The following is a 21,243-nucleotide window of genomic DNA, read 5'->3' on the forward strand; positions in this document are numbered from 1 at the left end:
CTCTCTTCGGCCGGATCCCCCTATCTCAGGGAATTCAGCCACACGTACATAGTGTGCATGCTCGTGTGACTAAGACATGTTAAGAAGTGGTACCGAGTTCCCGGAAACAACCAGTAGTGTGTGGCCATATCGCTCGTATAAGTTTTGCTAGCCTCTGCGTGGTTGAAGCATGAGACAGAAAACGGTCGACAGATACCCGTTGACTCAAAGGCGGAATCCTAAGAGCGGCTCCTCCGACCATTTGCCATCCTTGTGGGGCGTCTCGTCACTGGTATTCGGCATGATTCAGGTATTGGTTAGTAGATAGTATCTTGTATATAGGTAGTATATATATCATACATCTGATGCAAAGATCAGGTCTCATGACAAGTCTCAATCGCTCTTAAAAACAAAACACCTTGCCCTCCCACACTCGCTAACACTACGGCTGCACCTGTTTCCAAAGGGGCATTTCTACAACTTGGACTTGGGTCTCTGAACCGGCGTCGCCAAGGGGTCGTATACAGCACCCATAAGGTTATCCGATGGCGTAGAGCCGTGGTTGAACAGACTCCGCGTATCGATCAGTGACGGGTTGAGCTGGTCGATGCTCGTGCACCCAATGAGACGCATGTTCATCTCCATCTCATCGCGGAGCAGCTGCATGGCGCGGTCGACACCGTCGAAGCCATACCCAGCCATGGCGTACAGGAAAGGTCTACCGATACCGACACCCTTGGCACCCAGGCACAGCGCCTTGATGATGTCCGTTGCACGTCGAACACCGCCATCAATGTAAATCTCAATAGCGTTCTCCAAGCCCATGCGGCGCAACACCGGCATCGTCTCGGCCAGGACCTCGATTCCGGACCGGGCAAAGTCGAGCTGGCGACCACCGTGGTTGGAGAGCACTACACCCTGGACGCCGGCCTCAATGGCCTTGATGACGTCCTCGACGCGCTGCACACCCTTCAAGATGATGGGCATGTTGGTAATAGACTTGAACCAGGGGATATCCTTCCACGACAGGGCGGGGTCGATAAAGGACGAAATGGCGCGCGCGGCGCCCTGGCTCTGGTCCGTCGCCTGGCCCGACTGCACGTTGGCGCCCGGATCGGTAAACTTGGACCGCATATCCTTCTCGCGACGGCCCAGCTGCGGGGCGTCGACGGTGATGAAGAGGCCCTTGCAACCGCGCGCCTCGGCGTGCTGCACAATCTTCTTCGTGATGGCGCGGTCCTTGTTGACGTAGAGCTGCATCCACTGCACCTGGTCGCCCTCGGCGGCATCCATGAGCTCGTCAAAGGAGCACGAGGCCAGTGTCGGGATCATCTGGATGACGTTGTGCTTGCGGGAGGCGCGGGTGAGAAGGACCTCGCCCTCGGGGTGGCCCAGCTTGCCGAGGGCGGTGGCGGTGACGTAGAAAGGCATGTCGACCTTTGCGCCGAGCATGGTGGTGGTAAAGTCTACCTTTTCGACGTCGACGAGGATTTGCGGCCTGAACCAGATTCTGTGGAAGGCACCGTGGTTTTCGCGCAATGTCTACAGAAAAAGTGAGTTAGAAATCGCGCCTGGTCCTCGCTTAGATGCGAATTTTCGGCTTTGACTTACGATTTCGTCGTCGGCTGCACTCGAGTAGTATCCCCAAGCCGTCTTTTTCATGACTCTGCGCGCAACGGCCTCAAAGTCCATCAGGTTGTAGCATTGAGACAGCAGCGGCTTCTGCTCGACCCTCTCCAAACGCTCAACCTCTTCGGGGTCCTCCTCCTTCTCTTCAGCCACTACAGAGGTCATATCGACGGGGCCAAGGTGCTTGGACTGCTCAAGGTACTTGTCGAGGGTGTCGGGCGGGTGGATGGGGTCGAACTCTTCCGTCGCATCTTTGCCGGCGTACTTGAGGATGATTTTTGAGCCACCGGGGTGCTCTGAGGGTCATCGTTAGCAAAGACAGCAGTTGGGGGCCGTCGAAGAGTAACTCACCAGGCAAGAAGTCCGTCACATCGTAGGCTTTGCCCTGTTAGGTTGCCATTGTCAATTGCCTGCCAATTGACAGCAAATCAACTCCTAATCACAACTTACGTGAACAATGACCCAGCAAGAGTCGGCACTGTTGTGCTTTGCGATATCGTCGCCCTTCAAACCCATTTTGCCTGCTGTTTGCTGCGATTGTCGTGGTTCCGGACGAAGGGAAGAAAGTAAATTTGGAGATTATCGACAGGTTGGAAAATCCGGGGTAAAGACCGATAAAATAGGTAGATCTTTCTCCACGGGGTAGTGTTTGATTTATGGGTGGCTTGGTTGCTGGTCTAGTCGAATCCAATGTATTTCAAATCAGAGGGGACCGGGAATAGCACGTTCTACAAACACCAATGACGGTCAGAAGAAGAGTGGAAGAGAAGCCGAAGCAGATCTAGGGGCTGGAACCAAGAAGAGAAAAAGATGTATGTGTCGTCTCGCTAGTCAGTCCGAGAATCGGGACTCCAAAAAAAGTTCTACTAGGTGGGAAATGTTGGGGGAGGTATCTTCTTGAAGGGGGGGATTCAACTTGGAGAAAAGAGGTGGTTGCCGGGGGGCGAAACCCATCAAAGGTCATCAGCTCGCTCTTCATTGTACCGTCGCAGACTGCCGCGCCCCACAGTGGCTTCCGCGCAGCGCTAGCGGCCCATCTCGGGTCAATGGGGTGCGGGGTAATCTGTCGGTGACGTCCTCCACACTTGCGCTTCCTCGGTGTAAACTGCTACCGGTCTCCATCCCGGGCTATCCCCGAAACACAACCCGTGCCCACCCACCCGTTCGTGGACTGCGACAACCACACCAACCGCAATCTGCCCGTAAAGTGTGTCCGTTCCTCGCCGTCCCTTTCGGCTTGGAACCCGTTGCTGATACGGATACTCGCGGCTACACTTCCGAAGGAGGGTGCGGGATTGCCCCTTCTTTATCTCAACTACACACGTGTGTCTAGGTACGCCATTGAGCCGTCAACGTCAATTAAGTTTCAATCTAATCGTTCCTTTCGACCGGTACCATGAAGTCTATCCTGATGTGTTTCTATCGTCACCGATTCGCGTGCATTGGAAGTCACCACGCAACCTGCTTGCCAAAGTCTAGCTCTAAGGTAGCGGCAGACAAGCCCTCATACAGAGCCTCAACATCCACTGAGCTTCATAGCCATTTCCACACTTATCCCTTGACAGCAAGATCACCGCTAAAGACAAATTTCTCAACCTGTTAGCTACGACGGATTAACGTGCCGTATTCTGCTTCCAACAAAGTACTTGGTGGATTACCGCCTTGGGTATCATGGTCCCTATCTACACCTACGTCCTCAGCCGTATTCTCGTCCTCGTCTGCCTCATGATGATTCACGACCGTGCATGCACTATTCATTCATCCGCATTAGAGAGACGAGGCAAGCGCTCAAAAAGGTGAAGAACATCCTCAATCGCAAACTACGGTGATACGGTCTAGGGCCACGACGCATGGAGACACAATCTATGTCTAGTGATATGCATAACCATAAATGTTACTAGGAAAAAAGAAGCCAATCATTAGGACACACCATCTCGCTTTGTCCACATTTTTCACCAAAAGGGCTCGTACATCTCTATCAGCTCATGGGCCCAGGGTAATACTCTCTGCAGGGCCATCCCACAGTACATTTGCAACATGATTCTGCCCACTCCGACAAAGCGGTCAGATCTCAGATGCAACCAAGCGAGACCTGAAAACAGGAATTCTTCCCAAGGCCTCATTGGCTTGGGAGGCCCATAGCACCTAGCCCGAACTTCAAAGGCTGTAGGGGTCTATTGGACACCTGCGACTCTGAGGCCCAATCAGTACAATCTAATCGAGTCCAACTGCAGATGCAGGTCTTAGCTGTTGGGGGCTAAGTGCCTCGGTCGAACTTTTGATAGGGTCTTGGGATATTTCATCAACAACAGACGCAGTAGATGCAACCCAGGCTGCATGGAACTTCAGAAACGGACAGCTGCAGGAACTTCGACTTGAGGGGAGAACAGGGTAAAGGGGTTAGCATCCGACCATGCATTCTTTTCGCCCCAACATTATGCTATTAACACATCTTCTTTCTGAACTCTTTTTTTTTTTCAACCTTGTGACTTACAAATAGACATCCTTCACTGCGATATGACCGACTCCCGCCACTCTGACGGCGGTTGCCTCTCTGCCTTATGCTCTTGCTTCAAGAGACGAGAGAAGCCGCGCCATGACGTTTCCGGGTTTCCTGCGACTGGCGCGGACGCCCTACCAGCGTCAAAACCGGCTTATGATGGAATACCTGGGCCTACAGACCCCGAGATCGTGCGTCCTGACCCACTACTAAGCGTCTCACGCGCGACATCTTCTACTGGTAATGCGGATGACCCGTTACTCTTTCCTGTTTCCAAAGTTCCAGGACCATTTGCAATGGGCGGCTCTACTCCATCCATTGATTTATGGCAGGAAGCATACAAGAAGGTAGACGCGAAAACTCAGACATGGATCGCCAGTCTTCCTCTACCAGGCAATGCCCAAGATCCTGCAAGTGAACTGGCGGAGTTCGTTCGCGCTAGCGAAAAGAAAAACAAAGAAGAGGCGTTGAAGCTCAAATTCGGCGACCGGGAGATTTTGTGGAGGGATTATGCGAATAGAGTTGTCCCTGTGGTGACTGCAATTGGAGATATTTCTATCAACTTTGCCCCGACGCCCTCTATGGCCGTGTGGTCAGCTGTCAAGGTGCTTCTGATGGTATGTATTACAGCAAAGTATGAGCATACTTTTGTCGACACTATGATCTAATGATCTTGCAGGCCCACGTATCTGAGCGCGAGGATCTTGTGGCTATTATGGGATGTACCGATATAGTCCTCTGCCTCGTGAGGCGTGGTAGAGTGTACGAGGAGGTCTATATTGGTAACTCCATATCGCCTAGGCCGCCATATGAGGAAGATTTGATAACGAAGTTGGTTGAGGTATACGCGAAATGCTTGGAGTTTCTTGCTTTTGTCTACAAAGAGATGAAGCATGGTGATTTACGCCGATTCTTCGACGCGCTCGTCGACCCCGGTTATGGCGAAAACCGCTTATTAGCAGTGAAAGCACTTGAGCAGGAACTTGAGCTTGCAACTCGTCCTTGCAAGGCCAAAGCAGATTACAAGCATCGAAGACTACTTGAAAGTCTTGCAGGGCCGATTAAACGAACCGACAAGAATGTCATAGATATTCTTAAGGTACTTGATAAGCAGGAAAGAGACAAGGCTATGGAATACGTCAGTGACATTCCAGTCGGATCTCATCATAACGAGAAGGTCGAAAAAAGAACCAAAGGCACATGCGAATGGCTAGTCAGCCATTCTGCATTCCTTAAATGGGAAGACTCTGATTACACTTCGGTGCTTTGGTTGCAAGGTCTTAGTAAGTATCAAAGCTTGAAGGCTGTTATGTGTTGTTGATAACGCACTGACCACGGTTCTATTCTACAGTCGGTACAGGAAAATCGTTCCTATCTTCAAAAGTTATTGATCATTATCGAATTCACGACAAATTTGCTAGTCAATCTCCCAGCTTGCCCAACCTTGGCTTAGCCTTCTTCTACTGCAATAGCTCTGATCAGAATCGGCAAAGCATTCAATCCATTCTCCGAAGCTACATCCGACAACTAGGCGAGATGACCGGTCATCCTGAGGGCATTCATCAGACATTGTTCAATCTATACCAGAAGAAACGGATTCAAAGCGACATCACGCTCAAAGATTGCGAGACAGCTTTGGTCGAGATGATAGAGACTTATCCTCGAACTGTTATGATACTCGACGCCTTGGATGAGTGCAACAAAGACACGAGACGGCAGATTGTTGAGCTCTTCAAACGTCTAGTGGAGAAAACCAATAGTCATTTGAAAATATTCATCGCTAGCCGTCCAGAGCACGATATTGGTGACTATCTGAGGTCATTCCAAGAGCTAAGGGCGACGGTCACAATCAACACTTCTGATAATCAGGGCGACATCGAGAAGTTTGTCAATACAGAGGTGGATAACTTCACTGTGGATTGGAGCCCTGAAACTAAGCAGGATGTTAAAAAGAAGCTTACGGAGAAGAGCGCGGGAATGTGAGTTCTAGCTCACACACCATCCTTACCTACTTAAGCTGATTGGTACAAATTAGGTTCAGATGGACTTACCTGCAATGGGAACAGCTCAAGGAGTTTGACACCAATACCAGTGTCAAAGCCAAGCTTGAAGACCTTCCCGAAACTCTAACTAAAGCCTACGACGAGATTTACGATAAGTACAAACCTAAGAGCTTTGAGCTTTTCATGCTGCAGCGAGCGGTGAGATGGGTCCTGTGCGCCCGCCAGCCGTTCGACAGTTGTACGTTGCTGTCAGCTATTAGAGTGGAAAGCGAACAGATGCATGGAGACGACATGAAGGCTTTCGACAAGTCAGATCTCACCGAGAAAATGTTAGAAACTGTCTGCCGACATTTGATCGTGAGGGACCCAGATTTCAATGTCTGGAGGTATTCTCATGCATCGGTCAGAGAATACTTTGAAGATAAGAAGAAAGAGCCGTGGGTCAAAGACGCGCCAGCGGAGATAGCAATTGTCTTGATCAACTGCTTGAGGGATAGCTGCGCAGCTTACGGCTCCTACTGGCCACTCTCAGATGTTGAACCATCGTGGTTAAACGCAATCCTCCAGGAAAAACCAAGCACAGTAAACAATTGGTTAAGGGAAGCACAAGGAGCGGACCATGTCCGGCCTTTGAATCCTCGGCATCCACTTCAAGTGTACATTTACACGAATTGGCTCACACACATCCACGATCTTCCAGAACAAGATGGCAGAGCTGAAGACGTAGCCCTTGCTTTGAAACGATTCCTAGGTGAAGAACGTCCTCCGCATTCTTCGAGGGCGTATCAGGCATTTTGTAGCCGCGTCATGAAAGGTACTCGATGGAGCCCGCGTGGGTTTGTAGGGTCTCATATCATGCCAACTACCAACTTCGCCTTTGGCGTTGTGGTAATGGGTCTTCATCGGCTCCTGCCTGAGTGGTGGAACGAAGGCCTCGACCTTTCTTCGTTAAGAAATGAGAGCGGCTTGAGCCTGCTGCAAATTGCCACCTACTATGGCCACTACGACGTCTGTCAATTCCTAATCAGTCGGGATTGCGACGTCAACGCGTTTGTTGACGACCCTCCTCCACTGTGGATATCAGTAGAGCAGCACAAGATTAGTATCATAGAGTTGCTCCTCAGTAACGGTGCAAACATGGACTGCGTCTTCAGAAACCAAACTCTGGCTTGTCTGGCAGCGGACAATGGATCTGAGTACTGCACTGCTCTACTGGAGAAAGGCCTGGATCCCAACATGAAGTGTAATACCGATGATACCGGTTCTGGGGGGGACTGCAATTTCGGTTGTGCCCTGTCAAGGGCTGCTTATAAGGGCGATCTCGACACCATAAAAGCCCTGATTGGCAACGGAGCAGAAGTCAACCCGGAGAACCTCAAAGACAAGTATGGCAGCCCCTTGGCAGCTGCTGCATCGGCAGGAAAAGTGGACTGTGCTCGCATTTTGATTGAACACGGCGCTGAAGTCAATGCATACCTGGAGTTCGGAGACTATGGCAGTATTTTGGCTGCTGCAATTCTCGGGGTTTCATCGTCTCTTGTTATGATCAGGTTTCTTGTTGAAGAAGCAGGGGCAGATTTGGCCCAGCTGGGCTTTGTACGGCCCAGGAGATGGGAAGGGGAAACCTGGACAAAAAGGGAAAAGCGAAGCGAAAGCATCGACGGAGCAATGAGGCAAAGAATGAGATATGTGCGACGGCAACGCGAGATGGATGTGGCAGCGTATCTTATACAGGAGCTCCGGATGGAGAGGCAAGTGCTGGTCAGCCTCGGTGTTCTCCCAAGAGATTTACCACACGATATAGGTGCTACGGCTGACATGGACTATGAAGAGTTGGATGGGTATGATGGGTTTGCCGAGTGGGAGTGGAATAGGAGGCACAAAAGAGAGGGTTGGGCCAAGGTGATGATGACTGCTGCACGCGCTCGATCCCACGCAAGACCGATTTGAGCTGGTTTGTGGGTGGAATATTGAATCTCACTGGGTTTTCAGGCGCCACCTTTACCAAAGCTTCGACCTAAGAAGTTTTAGCGGTGGACGTCTAGCTGCGGGAGAACAAGTGAGGATAGCTAGGAGTAGTATAGTAGATGTAGTGAGTTTCGTCGTTTGTTGTGGGATAAACTTGGTTAGAAACTTACCGAAAGCTTCCTACGATCTACGTGGATCAGACTGGGGTGTAGTCCGGCGGTATGCTGGACAGCGCTTCAGTCGAACAGTATGTGACCATGGCTCCCCAGAGTAGATCATGAACCTTCCAAGTGTGCAAGCCAAAGTCACAGTTGACTTCTTATTCACCAAGGAAGCTCTTCAGTATAAAATCTCCTCCTCTCCATTTCTCTTGAAGAGCTCCCTGTGGCAAGCCAGGACCCAGCGACGCTAGGTAGATACTACAGCTTCTCAAGTACGCCCCTGCTCGTAGCACAATATATCGGCGACGCATGAAAACCTTGTTGGTGTATGCCTTACTTTCTGCTGTGTTTGTGGATGCAAATCACCTAGGACGGAGATGTATGTGTGCGAGTGACTAGCAACCGCAGCATTGGGCCTTAATCCCATTATATCCAAGAAAGGCGGACACACACACGAGACGACGACCACAACCAGACGAAAAAGCGCAAAAAGCTCGGCCCCTACAATGGGGAGCCTACGAAAGATCCGAGAAGACTCTTACCAGCCTCAGGTGTAACGATGCAAGGACTTTTACAAGTAAATGTATGGGACTCGAACCCGGGACCTAGGAGTACGGAGCTATTCAACCTAGGACATTCTACGCTACATCACAGGCCTTGGTGATAGAATATTATTCTTTTTCGAAACATAGAGTAGGGGATGATTCGGCGTGTCACGGGCCAGAGGGTTCAAAAGGTATGGCGGCGCAACTTTGGGCGGCTCCGACCCCTGACGACATCGCCGCCGTAGGCCATCTACCCGCCCAGGTATTACGCCACATAAGTAGTATAGCTATTGGTACGGCTAGACGGGTATATCCTTTCTTAGTGAAAGCTCTACGGGGTAGAAGCAACCTATAGATACATACATATATAGATATATATACTACTTAGTAACTAGTTGCGTCCTCAGGATCTCCTAGATATTCTCCTATAAATGGAACCACCCGATATAGGAAGACCAAAAACCGAAGAGAAGGCAAGTTCTGTCTTAAGATGTAGTACTTTTGTAGTCTCACTTTAGTCTTGCCTACCTTACCATCGGCCGTCGGTTACGATAGAGCTTCGAACAATTGCAATGGCCCAGCAAAACAAGGAGCTCCAGGAATGGCCGGCTAATGCTATAATAAAACCAGACTGCCGTGTGATTATTAATAGCCGCTGCAGGCTCATCCGCAGCGTCAATGCCTCATACAGAGAAGGTGAAAGAGGCAGGCACGTAAACAGTAAGCATGTAACCCAAACCATGAGCAGCCGGTGATATTGTGCCAGGCCGCCACATTCGAAACTCACAACCTCTCCCCGAAACCAGGTATCCAACCAGTCCATCACCGGGCCATATAAACTCCAGGCGCGTCTCGTACCCTCCACCTCTCAAGATCTTTAGGGGCGACCTCAGCAAGACCCGTAGACGAGACAGACCCCCTAATTCATAGCTTCACCCACTCACCCATTACCAGCTACCTTACCTTACCTCACTCATACTTAGGCAGGCACCATCCAGACCACACCTTCCCCCCCAAACACACAACAATCCCATATATACCCCCTCAACTCCATTCCAGTCACCAGTCAGCAGGCAGCCCCCCTTGGGAGGGTCAGGTCAGAACTCTTTTGCCTTTTGGGCCTTTTTGATAATTCTAAAAAGTGTTTACCCAGGGGTGGGAGGGTATACACCATTCTAGGAGCTCGAGGCGATGGGAGCATACACTATCTCGGCATCCGTCACATCAATGAGTGGGAGATTCTTTATGCAATTGTGGTCATTTGGTCTATTTATAAGCCGCTCACCACCACTCTCATTCGGCTTTCCCCCTTTCAACACGTCTTGCCAGTCTGTTGTACCTACTTGCAAGCTTCAACACACACGAGGCCTATTCAACCCATAAATTTTGCGGTGCCATCCTGCCTGGAACCAACACCCACTTGCTCGCATTATATTTAAGCAGCTACCAAATTCTCAGTTGCGTGCTTCGTTCGAAAGCTACCACCCCTTGAAGTGCTGTCTACGTGCTCAGCTTTCGATCCATCATAGTCTAACCAGTCCAGCCACTCTTATTTCCAGTTGTTCAAACCCGCCCAAGGATCGCCCCCTTGTTGAGGCTGAGCTGACCGGGGGTGCGCACTTGATGGGTAAGCGCTCTGGGGGTTTTGCTGTGGATAGCCTTGTTGCTGTTGCTGCTGTTGTTGATAATCCTGTTGACCGTAGAAAGTCTGCTGAGGGCCCAGTGGCGGAGGACCAGGAGGCGGAGGCGGCGGGACGAACCCAGCAGGCATTTGCTGCTGTTGTTGCTGTGGGTTAGGGAAACTGCCGTACTGCTGGTTCTGATTGAATGAGGTCTGCGTTGGCGGGGGCGAAGCTGGGCCTCGCAGGACAGTTGGACCGAACGTAGACTGGTGGGGAGGTGGTGATGTAGGGCCGGGCGTGCGGCCGTACTGACTCGGATTGTATGCAGGCTGGCCGTATGTGTTCCCCGGCTGAGGCGTGTAAGACTGCGAGGTAGGAGGGGCGGCGAAGCTCGGGTACTGCTGCTGGTTTGGAGGCGGAGACTGAGGAACTTGGTACTGACCCGAAAAGTTGGTCTGGGGGTATCGTGGGGTCGAGTTGTTGGCGAAATTCAAGGGCGACGGCGTTGGCCGATTCGAGGCAGGCTTGGGCGATGGCGCAGGAGGTTCCATGGACATGCGCTCCATCAAGCCCCTCAGACGCTCCCGCTCCAGCTCAGCATGTGCGTCTTTGCGGGTTGACCGCTCCTGCTCAATGCTATTGAGAAGCTGAGCTCCCTCCGACCGCCTGTTGTTGACAAACGTATCGACGTTCTTCTCGAGGCTTTGAACGGTTTCCTTCATCTCAGCATACCACGTCTTGGCACCTTGAAGACCAGCCTCCAGGTCGAGGAACTCCTGATATGCCCGTTTGTATTTGTTCATGACAGATGTTCTTTGGCGTTGCACTGTCTCGTACTTGCTCTGCTCCGATCGGACTCGCTTGTCCTGCAGCAGCGTGTTGAAGCTGGTCGTTAAGTCCTTCATGAGGGCTGACTGCTTGTGATTAGCCTGCAGCAACCTGTTCTGATACGGGCGGAACTTTTCCAACTCTGACTGGAAAAGCTGGTTCTCGTAGTTGGTTATCGACTTCTTGTTCAGAATCAAAATTTCAGAGATATCGTCGTTGTGAACCTGTGGATATTAGTACAATGTTCAGATTCCTGCAAGAACTCCCAAACGACAAACCTTTTCCTTGAGGTCTTTCAACACTTGGTTGCGTTCCCTCTTGATTAGGTTCAGCTTCTTCATGATCTCCTCCACTCTGTGGATTTGATCAACGACACTCGGGCCTCCTTCGTCAAAGTCGACATCTAGCAGGTTTGGCTCGTTGCCCAAGGGACTCGTAACATTGCTCGATTTCCCGCGCACCTTGCTGACGGCATGTTGAAACAGGGATTCGATACTTCCGTGGGTGGCTGCCGCCCTCATCTCCTCGAATTCGCCTTCATTCTGCCTTAATTTTGCTGCCAATTGGTTGTCGCTTCTCGCTGCCTCTTCCAACGCTTCTCGGTAGTTCCTGATATCGCTTCGCAGGGTCGACGTTAATCTCGAACTTGGTTGTTGGGTCCATTCGTTCTCGTATTTGGAACGCATCTTCTCGCACACACTTTCTTCCATATCCAGCTGTTTCGTGTTCTTATCCAGAGTGTTCACAATGATATCCTTGTCGGATCTCAAGATATCGAAAATGGCGGCGGGATCTTCATGCCCCGCAACGTCTTCGCACCAGGTCCTGAACTCTTCATCCGGCATAATTTCTTGATCGAAACCACCTTTGAGAACCTGCAGAGCACCAGGGAGCCTCAGGTAATCCAGACTTGCTGCCATTTCACTGTTCGCCGTGTCTACTCGTTCCGTCTCGGCTCTAATCAACTTGGCCTTCTCCTCGTCGTAGAGACTGGCCGATTCCGTCACAGCCAGGGGCACAATCTTGGAGAAAAGATCCGGCCCCGTAATGCGCTGAATATCTTGGCCGGCGTAGAGCTCGCTGACAGGGATTGGTTTCGACGCAGGAAGCTTCGGGACGGGTGGAAGGCTAGCCTCTGCGGGTACGGTTTGGTGGTAGATGAAATCGTTATCCTTGCTGAATTCCTTGAGCTTGTCCTGGACAGTCGACAGATGCCGTTTGCTAAAGTCGACTAAAAGCCCACCGGTCTCGGCGCCGAGGTTCGAGCTCGGGGGTACTGAGTTGGGGAAATTGGTGGCGATGCGGTTTGCCTCCTTGCCATGAGTCTCTGCAGCTTGGAGTCTAGCGACAGCAGTTCCATGTTGACCAGCTTCGTCGTCGGCGAGGGCTTGGTAGTACTGCGACATGGAGCTCAGGAGGTTGAATTTCACCTAGGTCTGTTAGCAAACGCCACGACACATGGCTGCAAACCACCCCCGACAGAAGTGGTGGAAGAGTCTGTGCTAGCAATCCTTACCTGAACCATGAGAAGCCAGACCTTCTCGAATATGGCTCTATTGAAGTTGTCCTGGACACCCTCAACAGCTTGCCCGTACAAGTATGCTGCCTGGCTGGAGAGCTTGGCCAGCAAGGCCACCTTCTTCTGATCCGCCACCTGCTTCTCTAAGAAAACCTCTTGAGCCTGTGCCAACATGATCGAGATGAGGGTCTTGACGGTTTCGCGGCTAAGATCGGACGAAGGTGCGTGGAGGAAGTTCTCGTTGATGTAAGTGAACATGCCGGCGGAGGCCTGGAAAGAGTGGTACGCGGCTTTGAGACCTGACTCCTCGGATCTCGTTTGGTGGGCGGCGTGGCATGATAGGACGGCGGAGATGTTGAATATTATGGAAGCCTTTTCGAAAGCAAGCGAGTATTGGGCCGTCGATTTGTGTGTAAAGGCATCGAACCTGCGAAGCGCTACATGTCAGTATGGTCCAACGGCGCGTTGGGCCGCGAGACACAGCAGGAGCCATGGAAAACGTACCAAGTGAAGGAGATCTTGATGTGTTGCTCATCGACAGGAAAGCGCAGGTCGAGGAGCTCGAGCTGGCCATAGTATCTGTAGAGCATATCGCGGCCCGAGGTGCTGTCCTTGCCGGCGCCTCTCACGTCTTGTCGTAGACGATTGAGGGTGGCGCACTCCTCAGCATAGCGCTCTGGATCATCGCCGTATGTATCCCTGATGTAGTCCTTCAGCGGGGTGACCCAGTCGATTTCGTTTGTAGCCTTGAGAGGCGAGGAGATCATGGGCGACTGCGTCATTTTGAAAAACGGCGACGAGGCCAGCTCCGGAGACGAGGTTTCGGCCCGGGGAATCGCGGGGATGTCGCGAGGGACAGTAAATCGCAGTCGGAGGGGTAGTTTGCTGTGATGGGCAGCCTCGTTCAAATGTCTTGATGATTGGGTGGCATACAGGGCCTCATCAGAGGTGGCCTTGGGAAGAAAAAGGTGACGGGCTGGAGGTGGACGGATGCAGCTCTCCGGTCAGGTCGCTGGGTAGGTTGCTAGTTGCTGGTTGCTGTCTGTCTTGCCGTGGCGGGCGGAGTGCGGGGTGGGGGCGGGCAGCGACGATTGAAGGAGCCCAGAATGGTGGCAGCTCAGTCGGGTGCAGTTGAGAGTCAGTGCACCCAAGCTCAATCGCGAGTACGTACTTCCGTCTCTCTGTCAGGTCAAAACCGTCAGGTACCCGATGGGATGGGAGTACGTGTCTTCGGTTGCTGGTGGACAGAGGCAGACCCGGTTTGTGGTGCTGCTGGCTGCTGGTTGATGGAGAAGGATGCCCGCCGTCGTCGTCGGGTAGTTGCTCTCGGCGGAGCTGGTGGCGCTGGCTGATGTGGGTTGCTGTTCTGCGGCCGGCCTTAAGTTTTGGTGCCTGTTCAGGATGAGGTGCAGATTGACAGAGGAATGTTGGTGTGGTAGTACGACAGTTTGCGACGAATTGTCTTGCAGAGGTGGCAACAATATCGTTGTGTTCTTCTCTCTTTCTCTCTGGCTATTGTTTGTGAAGAAATGTATCAGACTCGCGTTCTTGTGAGGTCATAATGCTGGGGGACGGTAATTTGGACAGAGGGCCTAAAGAGGAGCTTCTTGGGAAGGGCGGGGCAGCTTTCGTGTGTCCGACCGAGATGGCTCGGCGTCGTCAGGCGTCTCGTTTTCGTCTTCAAACACCCAAGGTAAACACCCCAGGTTGCGCCTCTGGCGGTGGCGGTACCGGATTGTCGGTGATATATGCTTGGTTGACGAAGCGCCCAGGCCTCGGAGAATGGAGGCAAGTAAACGTCTGCACCTTGGTCATTCGTCGCCGCCTTCTTGTTGCACTGCTCAGCTTAGCCTCGTGTGAGTGGTGTTGACGTTGGCGCATAACGTGTACCTCACGGCTACTGGGAGAGGGTACGTTGGGCTGTCTTACGTAGCCGCCAGGCAGTGAGAATTGTCCACCTCGAGCCGGGGATATTCCTGGCTTTTTGGCGGGGGCCGAGACGAGGGTGCGAACCGTCAGTCGCACTTGACTCACAAGCGAACTGTGAGGAGAGTACTCCGTAAGTACGGAGTAAACTCTCTATCCCTCTTTCATGACTTCTCTTTAGGCAACTCTTTACACTTCCACTGATTCAACCCAAATCACGGCACCTCACGCAGGGCGAATAGTGGTAGTTCTCCATGATCCGTCAGTCCACCAGACAGATCAGCCGTAGCCAAGCGCTCTCGACATACCCTCGATCGGGCATCTATCTAAACGCGCCTATCCCGACTCTTTGGTGCCGATATCACCAAGCAACGTCAAGCACCATGAGACCTCAAATCCACCTTTGGTTGGGGTCCCAATCATCTCACCATACATCAGGTTACCTCGCCTATCGCGTCGACATGCCCAGATGACCTATCCCTCATCTCTGGCGGGATCACAGTGAGACGTTGCCCAATGCAACTCTCCTCCGTCTCTCGCATGCTCCCTCACTCCACTCCCGATAGTTCGCTCCGAACAATTCGGCCAAGCTAACTCTCGCCTGGCCGTCTCGTGATATCCATGTGGTTCCGTTTCGTTCCACCTTGGCCAGACCGCACCGTCTGCTCATCACGGTACCATCGCTGCTTACATGTACGTCCCGATGTCTTTCTGCATGTAAGCACAGCTTCGCCGAAGAGCGGTGATCTGACAATCCAAGCGAGCGCGACGAATTCACGCGCACTTTCTTCCACTCAACCCAACAACCATACATCGGGATAGAGAAAACACACCATGGTCCTTCACCGCAGAGAAATGCAGCTCGACGATGCTATGCCCCTTCAATACCAGCAGAGCCCATCCGCAATCCCACTAACACCCACAAGCACACTTCACCTAAGCCTCGACAACCCACGTTTCCGCAACCACATTGGCTCCGGCCCTCATGCAGGTGACGGGCCACCCAATATCCCGTACCTTAGCTACCCCTCCGCCCGGGCCTCCCATTGGTCGCCGGCGGCCGGCGCTTCGTGGCCCCACTCTCAGGGACCCGAGCCAGGACCAGGTAACAGGCCCGAACGGCCCGCTCCTTGCAAGGGCCCCCGTCTTTCCACAACAGCCACCCGTTGCTTTCAGTTCCTTCTTGCGCGGCAAGACGCTGTGCTGTGTCTGCGGTCGAAATCAACCATACTTTTCCTTGCGCATCATGGCGCTCACATGGATTTCATGCGTCTCATCGTCTAGATCTTTAAGCGCCCCGCGTCACAACCAGGCGCCATCTCAGGTTTCGAACCTCTCCCGTTGCATGTCATTCTCAATGTCATCGATGAGAAGTGGTTATATACTTTCTTCATTGATTGGGTGTGGTCCTTTTATAAATAATCTGAGGTGAGTGGCCTCCGCGGGGAGCTGGCTTATCCTTCTTTCCTCCCCTCCTCTCCCCCTTTCTCTCCTCTCTTCTCTCTTCTCCTATGGTCTAATACTACACTGTACACTTTTCTAAGTCATGTGAATAATACAATCGAGCAAAGCAATGAGGCTTTCTCCATAAACCAAACAAACATGGGCTGGCAACCTCCCCTTCCCCTCTCTTTTCTGCCGACGAAACATCGGGGTTATAAAAGAACAAGATGAGAAGCCAGAAACAAAAACCTTTGTAAACACCTGCCATGCAAGATCCTCCAATACTTTCCGTTTCTTCTATGACCGAACCGGGAAGAAAGTTTCGCGTCTACACCGCCAAGGCCAGGCCGCGCAGGGAGGCCCGAGATATGGTACAAGGACTACTACTCAACTCCGGACTCAAAAGGATCAGCCAGAGTCCTACTTTGACTCGTCCTTCTTCTCGTCCGTCTTCTTCTCCGTTGTCGACTTGTCTGCTGCATCATCACCGGGCTTCTGGTGAGCTGGGTGGTTCGTCAGGGTGTGCCACATGGACTTGAGAAAGCCCTCGTTCTTGTGGGTCTCGGAGTCGTCGGGCGAAGCTGGCTGGGTTCTACTTTCGGGAATTAGTACAAAACGGGGCGTTCGAGGTGTCCTAGATCTAGGACTGTATAAGAGAGAAGAGAGAAAAGAGCCTGGCAACGGCAGCTCGCTCGCAAGGAAGGGGAAAAAAGAAGGAAAAAAAAACTCACCCCTGAGGAGTGACGTTCATAATCTTCCGCGCCGTCTTGTCTCCCATCTCGTTCGCCAGCATCTCCACCAGCGTACGCTGATTCGCGCTCAGGTACTTGGGCATATTCACCCGGAACTCCACCTTGAGGTCGCCGGAGCCGCCCCTTCTGCCGTTGAGCTTCTTCATGCCCATGCCGGAAAGCGTCAGCTTGTCGCCCGTGTTTGTTCCCGTCGCCACCTTGACATTGACCTGCCCATCAAGCGTCGGCACCGTGACCTCGCCACCGAGCATCGCCGTCGTGATGGGGATGCTGGCCGTGTACAAGATATCAGAACCCGCACGACGAAATTTCGGATCCGTCGCGACGCGCACAAAGACGTAGAGGTCGCCCTTTTGCGTCCGCATGTCAGCCTCGGCGTTCTTGCCCGTGACAGGCGCGTCGCCCGCGCCGTCGACGCGCAGCCGCATCCCATCCTCGATGCCGGCGGGGATATCGACCGTAATAGTCTTGCGCTCCCTCACGACGCCGTTGCCCGCACACGACCTGCACTCTGACCCGCGAGGGATCGTCGTGCCCGTCCCGCCGCAGCTCCCGCACGTCGAAGCCATCTGGAATCCGCCGTTCATGAAGTGCACCCGGGTGCCCGTTCCGTTGCACGACTTGCACGCCGACCTCTTTGTGCCCTGCTTGAGTCCGCTGCCTGTACACGTCCCGCACTCCGTCAGGGGCGTCACCGTGATCGTCTTGCTCGTTCCCTTGGCCGCTTCCATGAAGGATATGCTCGACTGCACCTCGATGTTGTCGCCCACCAGGATTTCCTGCTGGAAGGGGTTCTGTCCTCTACCGGCACCGCCGCCGCCGCGGCGTCCAAATCCTTGGCCGCCCGTGAAGGCGGAGAAGATGTCGTCAAAGTTGAAGCCGCCGGCGCCGCCGAAGCCTCCCTGCCCTCCGAACCCGCCGCCGAATGGGTTGCCAGCGCCTCCGAACGGGTCGCCGCCGCCGCTGGGGTCGAAGCCGGCAGCGCCGTACTGGTCGAATTGCTGCTTCTTCTTGGGGTCGGATAGGATCTCGTATGCGCTCTGGATCTCGCCAAACTTCTCCTTCGCTCCGGCATCCTTGTTCGTGTCGGGGTGGTATTTCTTTGCTAGGCCGTAGTATGCCTTCTTGATGTCGCCCGCAGATGCTGATTTGTCAACACCCAAGGTCTTGTAGGGGTCGCTCGGTGCGAGGGTGGTGGATGTCGCATGGAATGCCTGTAGAAGTGAATGTTCAGCAAGCTGTTTTGACACTCTAGCAAGCAGTATGACTTACACGTTTGGATGAGGGAGCTCGAGATGTCACCCGGGAAGCTAGAGGCTTCGTGGGTCTAACTGTACAAGTGACGGTGTGGATTCGGGCGCGTTTGCAGACAGAGTCCTTGAGCTTGGATTGCCTAGAAATACGGCTGGACAGCAGACGGCCCGGGGCCGCTGCCTTTGTAAGAATGCTTGCATTCATTGTGAAGCTTGTCGAATCATCTGAAAGCAGTGTGTCGTAGATTTTAGGGGGTTAAATTAGACCTGAGGATGCGGAAAAAGCATCAACGTCCAAGTGGAACTCTCCCGCAAATTCTTTGCCCTTCGATGCCATTGAAGACGGGATGATATCAACTTTTTTTTTGGCCCGATGCTAAGCCGAAAGACGGTGATTGCCTCAGGCACCTGCAGCAAGAAGGGCGTGAGTGAGTGCAGGGGGTCCGGGGGTAATTTGGGTACGTAAAATGGGGGTAACTGCTGCACCTCAAGCTTCACGTCAGCAATTGGGATGGCTCTAAGTGGCTCGCGAACACGCCCCACAGCCCACAGGTGGAAATTCGCGACTACTTCTGGGGATGCGCGTTGTACAGTGCATGAAAGCCTTCGGTGCGCCGGGCCTCGGAGGAGCAGCCGTAGGAAATCAAGGCGCGCAGTGTTCGAATAATTGCAGATTTCTGGAAAACTCTCCCGATCCAAAACTCCATATATCATTACTGTGATAGATCATGGCTATGTGGAAATAAAAGATAAAGATAGTAAAAAAATTAAGACAAAGGTGGTTTTGCCTTTGTCGTCTATCGTCGTGGGGGCTTCCTGCCCACGGTAAGGTATCATTATGCAGTCCGAAATCGCCCAAACGGCCGGCGTGGCTCTATGCTCCGGTGACACAAGTGCACCCGTCAACCAACTTCTTTCGATGCGTGTAAATCCCAAATAAAAGTCATTCCGTCATTAAGGTCTTTAAGCGTCGTGCGATTTCGAATTCGATCGTCGGTGGCGGTCGCTTTTGGTTATGGCCTGGCTCCTTACTTTGTGAATAAAGTCGACAATGACATCGTTTTCTTGTATTCCGACACCGTTGAAGTGTTTCCGCACCGTCATCGCTAGTTGTTCCTTGCTCTGCCGTCTATTCTCCTTCTTTCGAGCCATCGTTGGGGAGTGTAGGCCAATTCCGCCAGGTCGCGAAAGAACCAATTGACGATACGAGCACGAGAAAGAGGTAGGAGTATTGAGGTGATGCTCGCGACGGTATGCATGGAGTGTGTCTCGCTCAAAGGTTTTCCATTGAATCTGGAAATGACAGTGTTAGCCGGTAGGTTTACGAGGCTGGGATGCTGCCTATGTGGGTATGGTGAGGTTGAAGGAGTGAGGTGCATTCTTACGCCTGGATTTTGAGCAGCCTCCTTGGCCGTGGTGGGAGCATCAGCAGGAGCGTTGGCATTTGTAACTTCTCGCAATTGAGAACCCGTCGAGCTGGCCACACGACGAAGCTTGCCGTTCGAGTGACCACCAGAACCAGACGTGTGCTTCTCTTTGGTGTTTGTGTTCTCGGACTTTGTGTCATCGTGAGCGACCTTTGAAGATTTGGGTGCCATGACGGTGGTAGGAATGGAATAAGGATTTGCCGAGACTGTCGGAGCTGATTTGGTACAGGTCGCAGGAACTGGAGAGAGAGGTAGAGAGGCGTGCCTTGGTATCACATCGTACTCGAGAATGAAGACTGGGGAGAAAACGGTGTGAGGGGGGGGAAGAGAGGCAGGGTCGGGGCGGGAGAGTGAAAGCGTGGATGCGTGGACGAGAAGGGGATTTTTTCTCACGTCATGGCACCAAACAGCCGGCGGCGCCTCTGTTGGTTGCTGGTTGCCCAGGGCCTTGCCTGCCTCGAGGAGCGAGCTGCGGGGCGGCCACTGGCGGCATGGCGGAATTCGGGGTCTGGCGTGAACTCTGAACGGCGAGCACTGGACGGCTGGAGAGGTTGTGCCTGGAAAAGTTGGGCCCCGTTGCTGGCGTCAATGTGGTGCGACATCGGTACGTATACGAAAGTGGTGCTTGAAATGCCATCCCCGACATTCACCTCAGGCTGATCTGCTTACCTAAGTGGAGGTACGGAGTACATATGTACCTAAGTCGGCTCCGGAGCAAATTTTCAGCTCCAGCCTAATTGGGATAGCGCAGTGGTGGACCCTCCTCGGTGTGAAGTTCCATCGGCCCCTCATTGTTTTTCCGCGCGGTCCCAGTTCATGGCGTCTATCCCACTCCGTCCTTTCATTAGCAAACACATTCTGCTACTTCGGACTCGTGGAAATCAGACGCTCTCCAACAATATCAAACCTCGAGGCAAACTCAGTAGCTTCGACTTTCATCATCTGCTACGGATGAATAACATGGAAGCAATGCTCTCGATTCACTATGCTATCTTCAGCCGCAAGCCAGTGACTAGCATGCCACGTACCGACGAGTAGAACGGAGACTTGGATTGACAAGTTGCCAAATCCAGATTCAGCGTATCAAGCTTTCGATTGGACAGACTCCAGTCCGCCAGAACACAGTACCTATCCAGCAGAGCTTGAGAATTAAGGCCGTTGTACGCCCATGGATTGACGTCTGCTTGCACGGGGAAATCCCCATTGACAAACTCAACCCCAATTTCTCCACATCGAGGGAGGCCGAGTCTTGGCTGCACGAACACATCAGCCGCGCCAGCAAGCAACAAGGGAGGTTCTCCTTCATTCTTGGCCTCCTGATCGAGCCAGCTTGCCAGGGCATTTCAAGACCTCCAGGGCTCCCGGCCATACAGATACCCGAGTCACAGTACGGCCCGCGAGATGTGCCCGTCGAAACTGTGTCTGGGTTCCCATCCCCCACGCTGTACGAAACACTAGGTGTGGCTGGCCCGGTAGCTTGGGCTACCATCTCGCACGTAATTGAGTCTTTGCACGAGGGTCATCCCACGTCGAGACGTAGGTGGACCAAGAGACCCCCAAACTTTCTTTCGACGCCAGACTTGGGAGCCCCACGACGTTCTATCTGCTCTACCTGTTCCTCAACTAATATCGAAACTAACTGCACAGGCCAGACAAGAAGGAATACTGTCTGCTTTGAGGCCTCGAAA

General features: G+C 52.8%; 7 protein-coding genes across 7 annotated transcripts; 2 read left to right on the top strand and 5 right to left on the bottom strand.

Annotated features, from left to right (window-relative positions):
* Window positions 1–285: 285 nt before the first annotated feature.
* BDP55DRAFT_599791 (FMN-dependent dehydrogenase) lies at window positions 286–1,904 on the bottom strand. Its single transcript, XM_060571039.1, has 2 exons — window positions 1,591–1,904; window positions 286–1,521 (listed from the first exon to the last, which is right to left on the bottom strand). Exons 1-2 carry the CDS (start codon window positions 1,771–1,773, stop codon window positions 454–456), a joined length of 1,251 nt encoding a protein of 416 aa, XP_060435504.1. The 5' UTR covers window positions 1,774–1,904; the 3' UTR covers window positions 286–453.
* On the bottom strand, window positions 1,831–2,151 carry BDP55DRAFT_506367 (cytochrome b5-like heme/steroid binding domain-containing protein; the record flags this gene model as incomplete). The annotated part of the gene is made up of 3 exons (XM_060567667.1): window positions 1,831–1,904; window positions 1,960–1,993; window positions 2,059–2,151. Coding segments are annotated over 3 exons (201 nt in total), but the record flags the coding sequence as incomplete, so codon positions are not given.
* A 2,253-nt stretch (window positions 2,152–4,404) lies between these two features.
* Window positions 4,405–8,061, top strand: BDP55DRAFT_541547 (uncharacterized protein; the record flags this gene model as incomplete). Its single annotated transcript, XM_060568227.1, has 4 exons — window positions 4,405–4,725; window positions 4,788–5,391; window positions 5,460–6,087; window positions 6,144–8,061. The coding sequence occupies 4 exons, from the start codon at window positions 4,405–4,407 to the stop codon at window positions 8,059–8,061; spliced, it is 3,471 nt and encodes a 1,156-aa protein (XP_060435506.1).
* Window positions 8,062–10,251: 2,190 nt separating this feature from the next.
* BDP55DRAFT_206269 (BRO1-like domain-containing protein) lies at window positions 10,252–13,698 on the bottom strand. The gene is made up of 4 exons (XM_060565967.1): window positions 13,259–13,698; window positions 12,752–13,181; window positions 11,514–12,665; window positions 10,252–11,459 (listed from the first exon to the last, which is right to left on the bottom strand). The coding sequence occupies exons 1-4, from the start codon at window positions 13,534–13,536 to the stop codon at window positions 10,335–10,337; spliced, it is 2,985 nt and encodes a 994-aa protein (XP_060435507.1). The 5' UTR covers window positions 13,537–13,698; the 3' UTR covers window positions 10,252–10,334.
* Window positions 13,699–15,514: 1,816 nt separating this feature from the next.
* BDP55DRAFT_626448 (uncharacterized protein) lies at window positions 15,515–15,964 on the top strand (the record flags this gene model as incomplete). Its single annotated transcript, XM_060571631.1, has 1 exon — window positions 15,515–15,964. One exon carries the CDS (start codon window positions 15,515–15,517, stop codon window positions 15,962–15,964), a length of 450 nt encoding a protein of 149 aa, XP_060435508.1.
* A 213-nt stretch (window positions 15,965–16,177) lies between these two features.
* On the bottom strand, window positions 16,178–18,333 carry BDP55DRAFT_747817 (chaperone DnaJ; the record flags this gene model as incomplete). Its single annotated transcript, XM_060580580.1, has 3 exons — window positions 16,178–16,769; window positions 16,855–18,089; window positions 18,148–18,333. The coding sequence occupies 3 exons, from the start codon at window positions 18,331–18,333 to the stop codon at window positions 16,544–16,546; spliced, it is 1,647 nt and encodes a 548-aa protein (XP_060435509.1). The 3' UTR covers window positions 16,178–16,543.
* A 322-nt stretch (window positions 18,334–18,655) lies between these two features.
* On the bottom strand, window positions 18,656–20,191 carry BDP55DRAFT_644748 (uncharacterized protein). Its single transcript, XM_060573591.1, has 2 exons — window positions 19,514–20,191; window positions 18,656–19,421 (listed from the first exon to the last, which is right to left on the bottom strand). Exons 1-2 carry the CDS (start codon window positions 19,724–19,726, stop codon window positions 19,092–19,094), a joined length of 543 nt encoding a protein of 180 aa, XP_060435510.1. The 5' UTR covers window positions 19,727–20,191; the 3' UTR covers window positions 18,656–19,091.
* Window positions 20,192–21,243: the final 1,052 nt, after the last annotated feature.

Source organism: Colletotrichum godetiae (genome assembly GCF_030913485.1).
Source record: "Colletotrichum godetiae strain CBS 193.32 chromosome Unknown BDP55scaffold_3, whole genome shotgun sequence".
Taxonomy (NCBI): Eukaryota; Fungi; Ascomycota; class Sordariomycetes; order Glomerellales; family Glomerellaceae; genus Colletotrichum; species Colletotrichum godetiae.

Excerpts from the sequence above, each read along its gene's own strand:
- BDP55DRAFT_599791 (XM_060571039.1), bottom strand. The coding sequence starts at position 1,773 with ATGACCTCTGTAGTGGCTGAAGAGAAGGAGGAGGACCCCGAAGAGGTT. Across the intron at positions 1,522-1,590 it reads GTGCAGCCGACGACGAAATC|ACATTGCGCGAAAACCACGG; the intron begins GTAAGTCAAAGC and ends CTTTTTCTGTAG.
- BDP55DRAFT_206269 (XM_060565967.1), bottom strand. The coding sequence starts at position 13,536 with ATGACGCAGTCGCCCATGATCTCCTCGCCTCTCAAGGCTACAAACGAA. Across the intron at positions 12,666-12,751 it reads TCTGGCTTCTCATGGTTCAG|GTGAAATTCAACCTCCTGAG; the intron begins GTAAGGATTGCT and ends TAACAGACCTAG. Across the intron at positions 11,460-11,513 it reads TGAAAGACCTCAAGGAAAAG|GTTCACAACGACGATATCTC; the intron begins GTTTGTCGTTTG and ends TAATATCCACAG.
- BDP55DRAFT_644748 (XM_060573591.1), bottom strand. The coding sequence starts at position 19,726 with ATGGCACCCAAATCTTCAAAGGTCGCTCACGATGACACAAAGTCCGAG. Across the intron at positions 19,422-19,513 it reads AGGCTGCTCAAAATCCAGGC|ATTCAATGGAAAACCTTTGA; the intron begins GTAAGAATGCAC and ends TGTCATTTCCAG.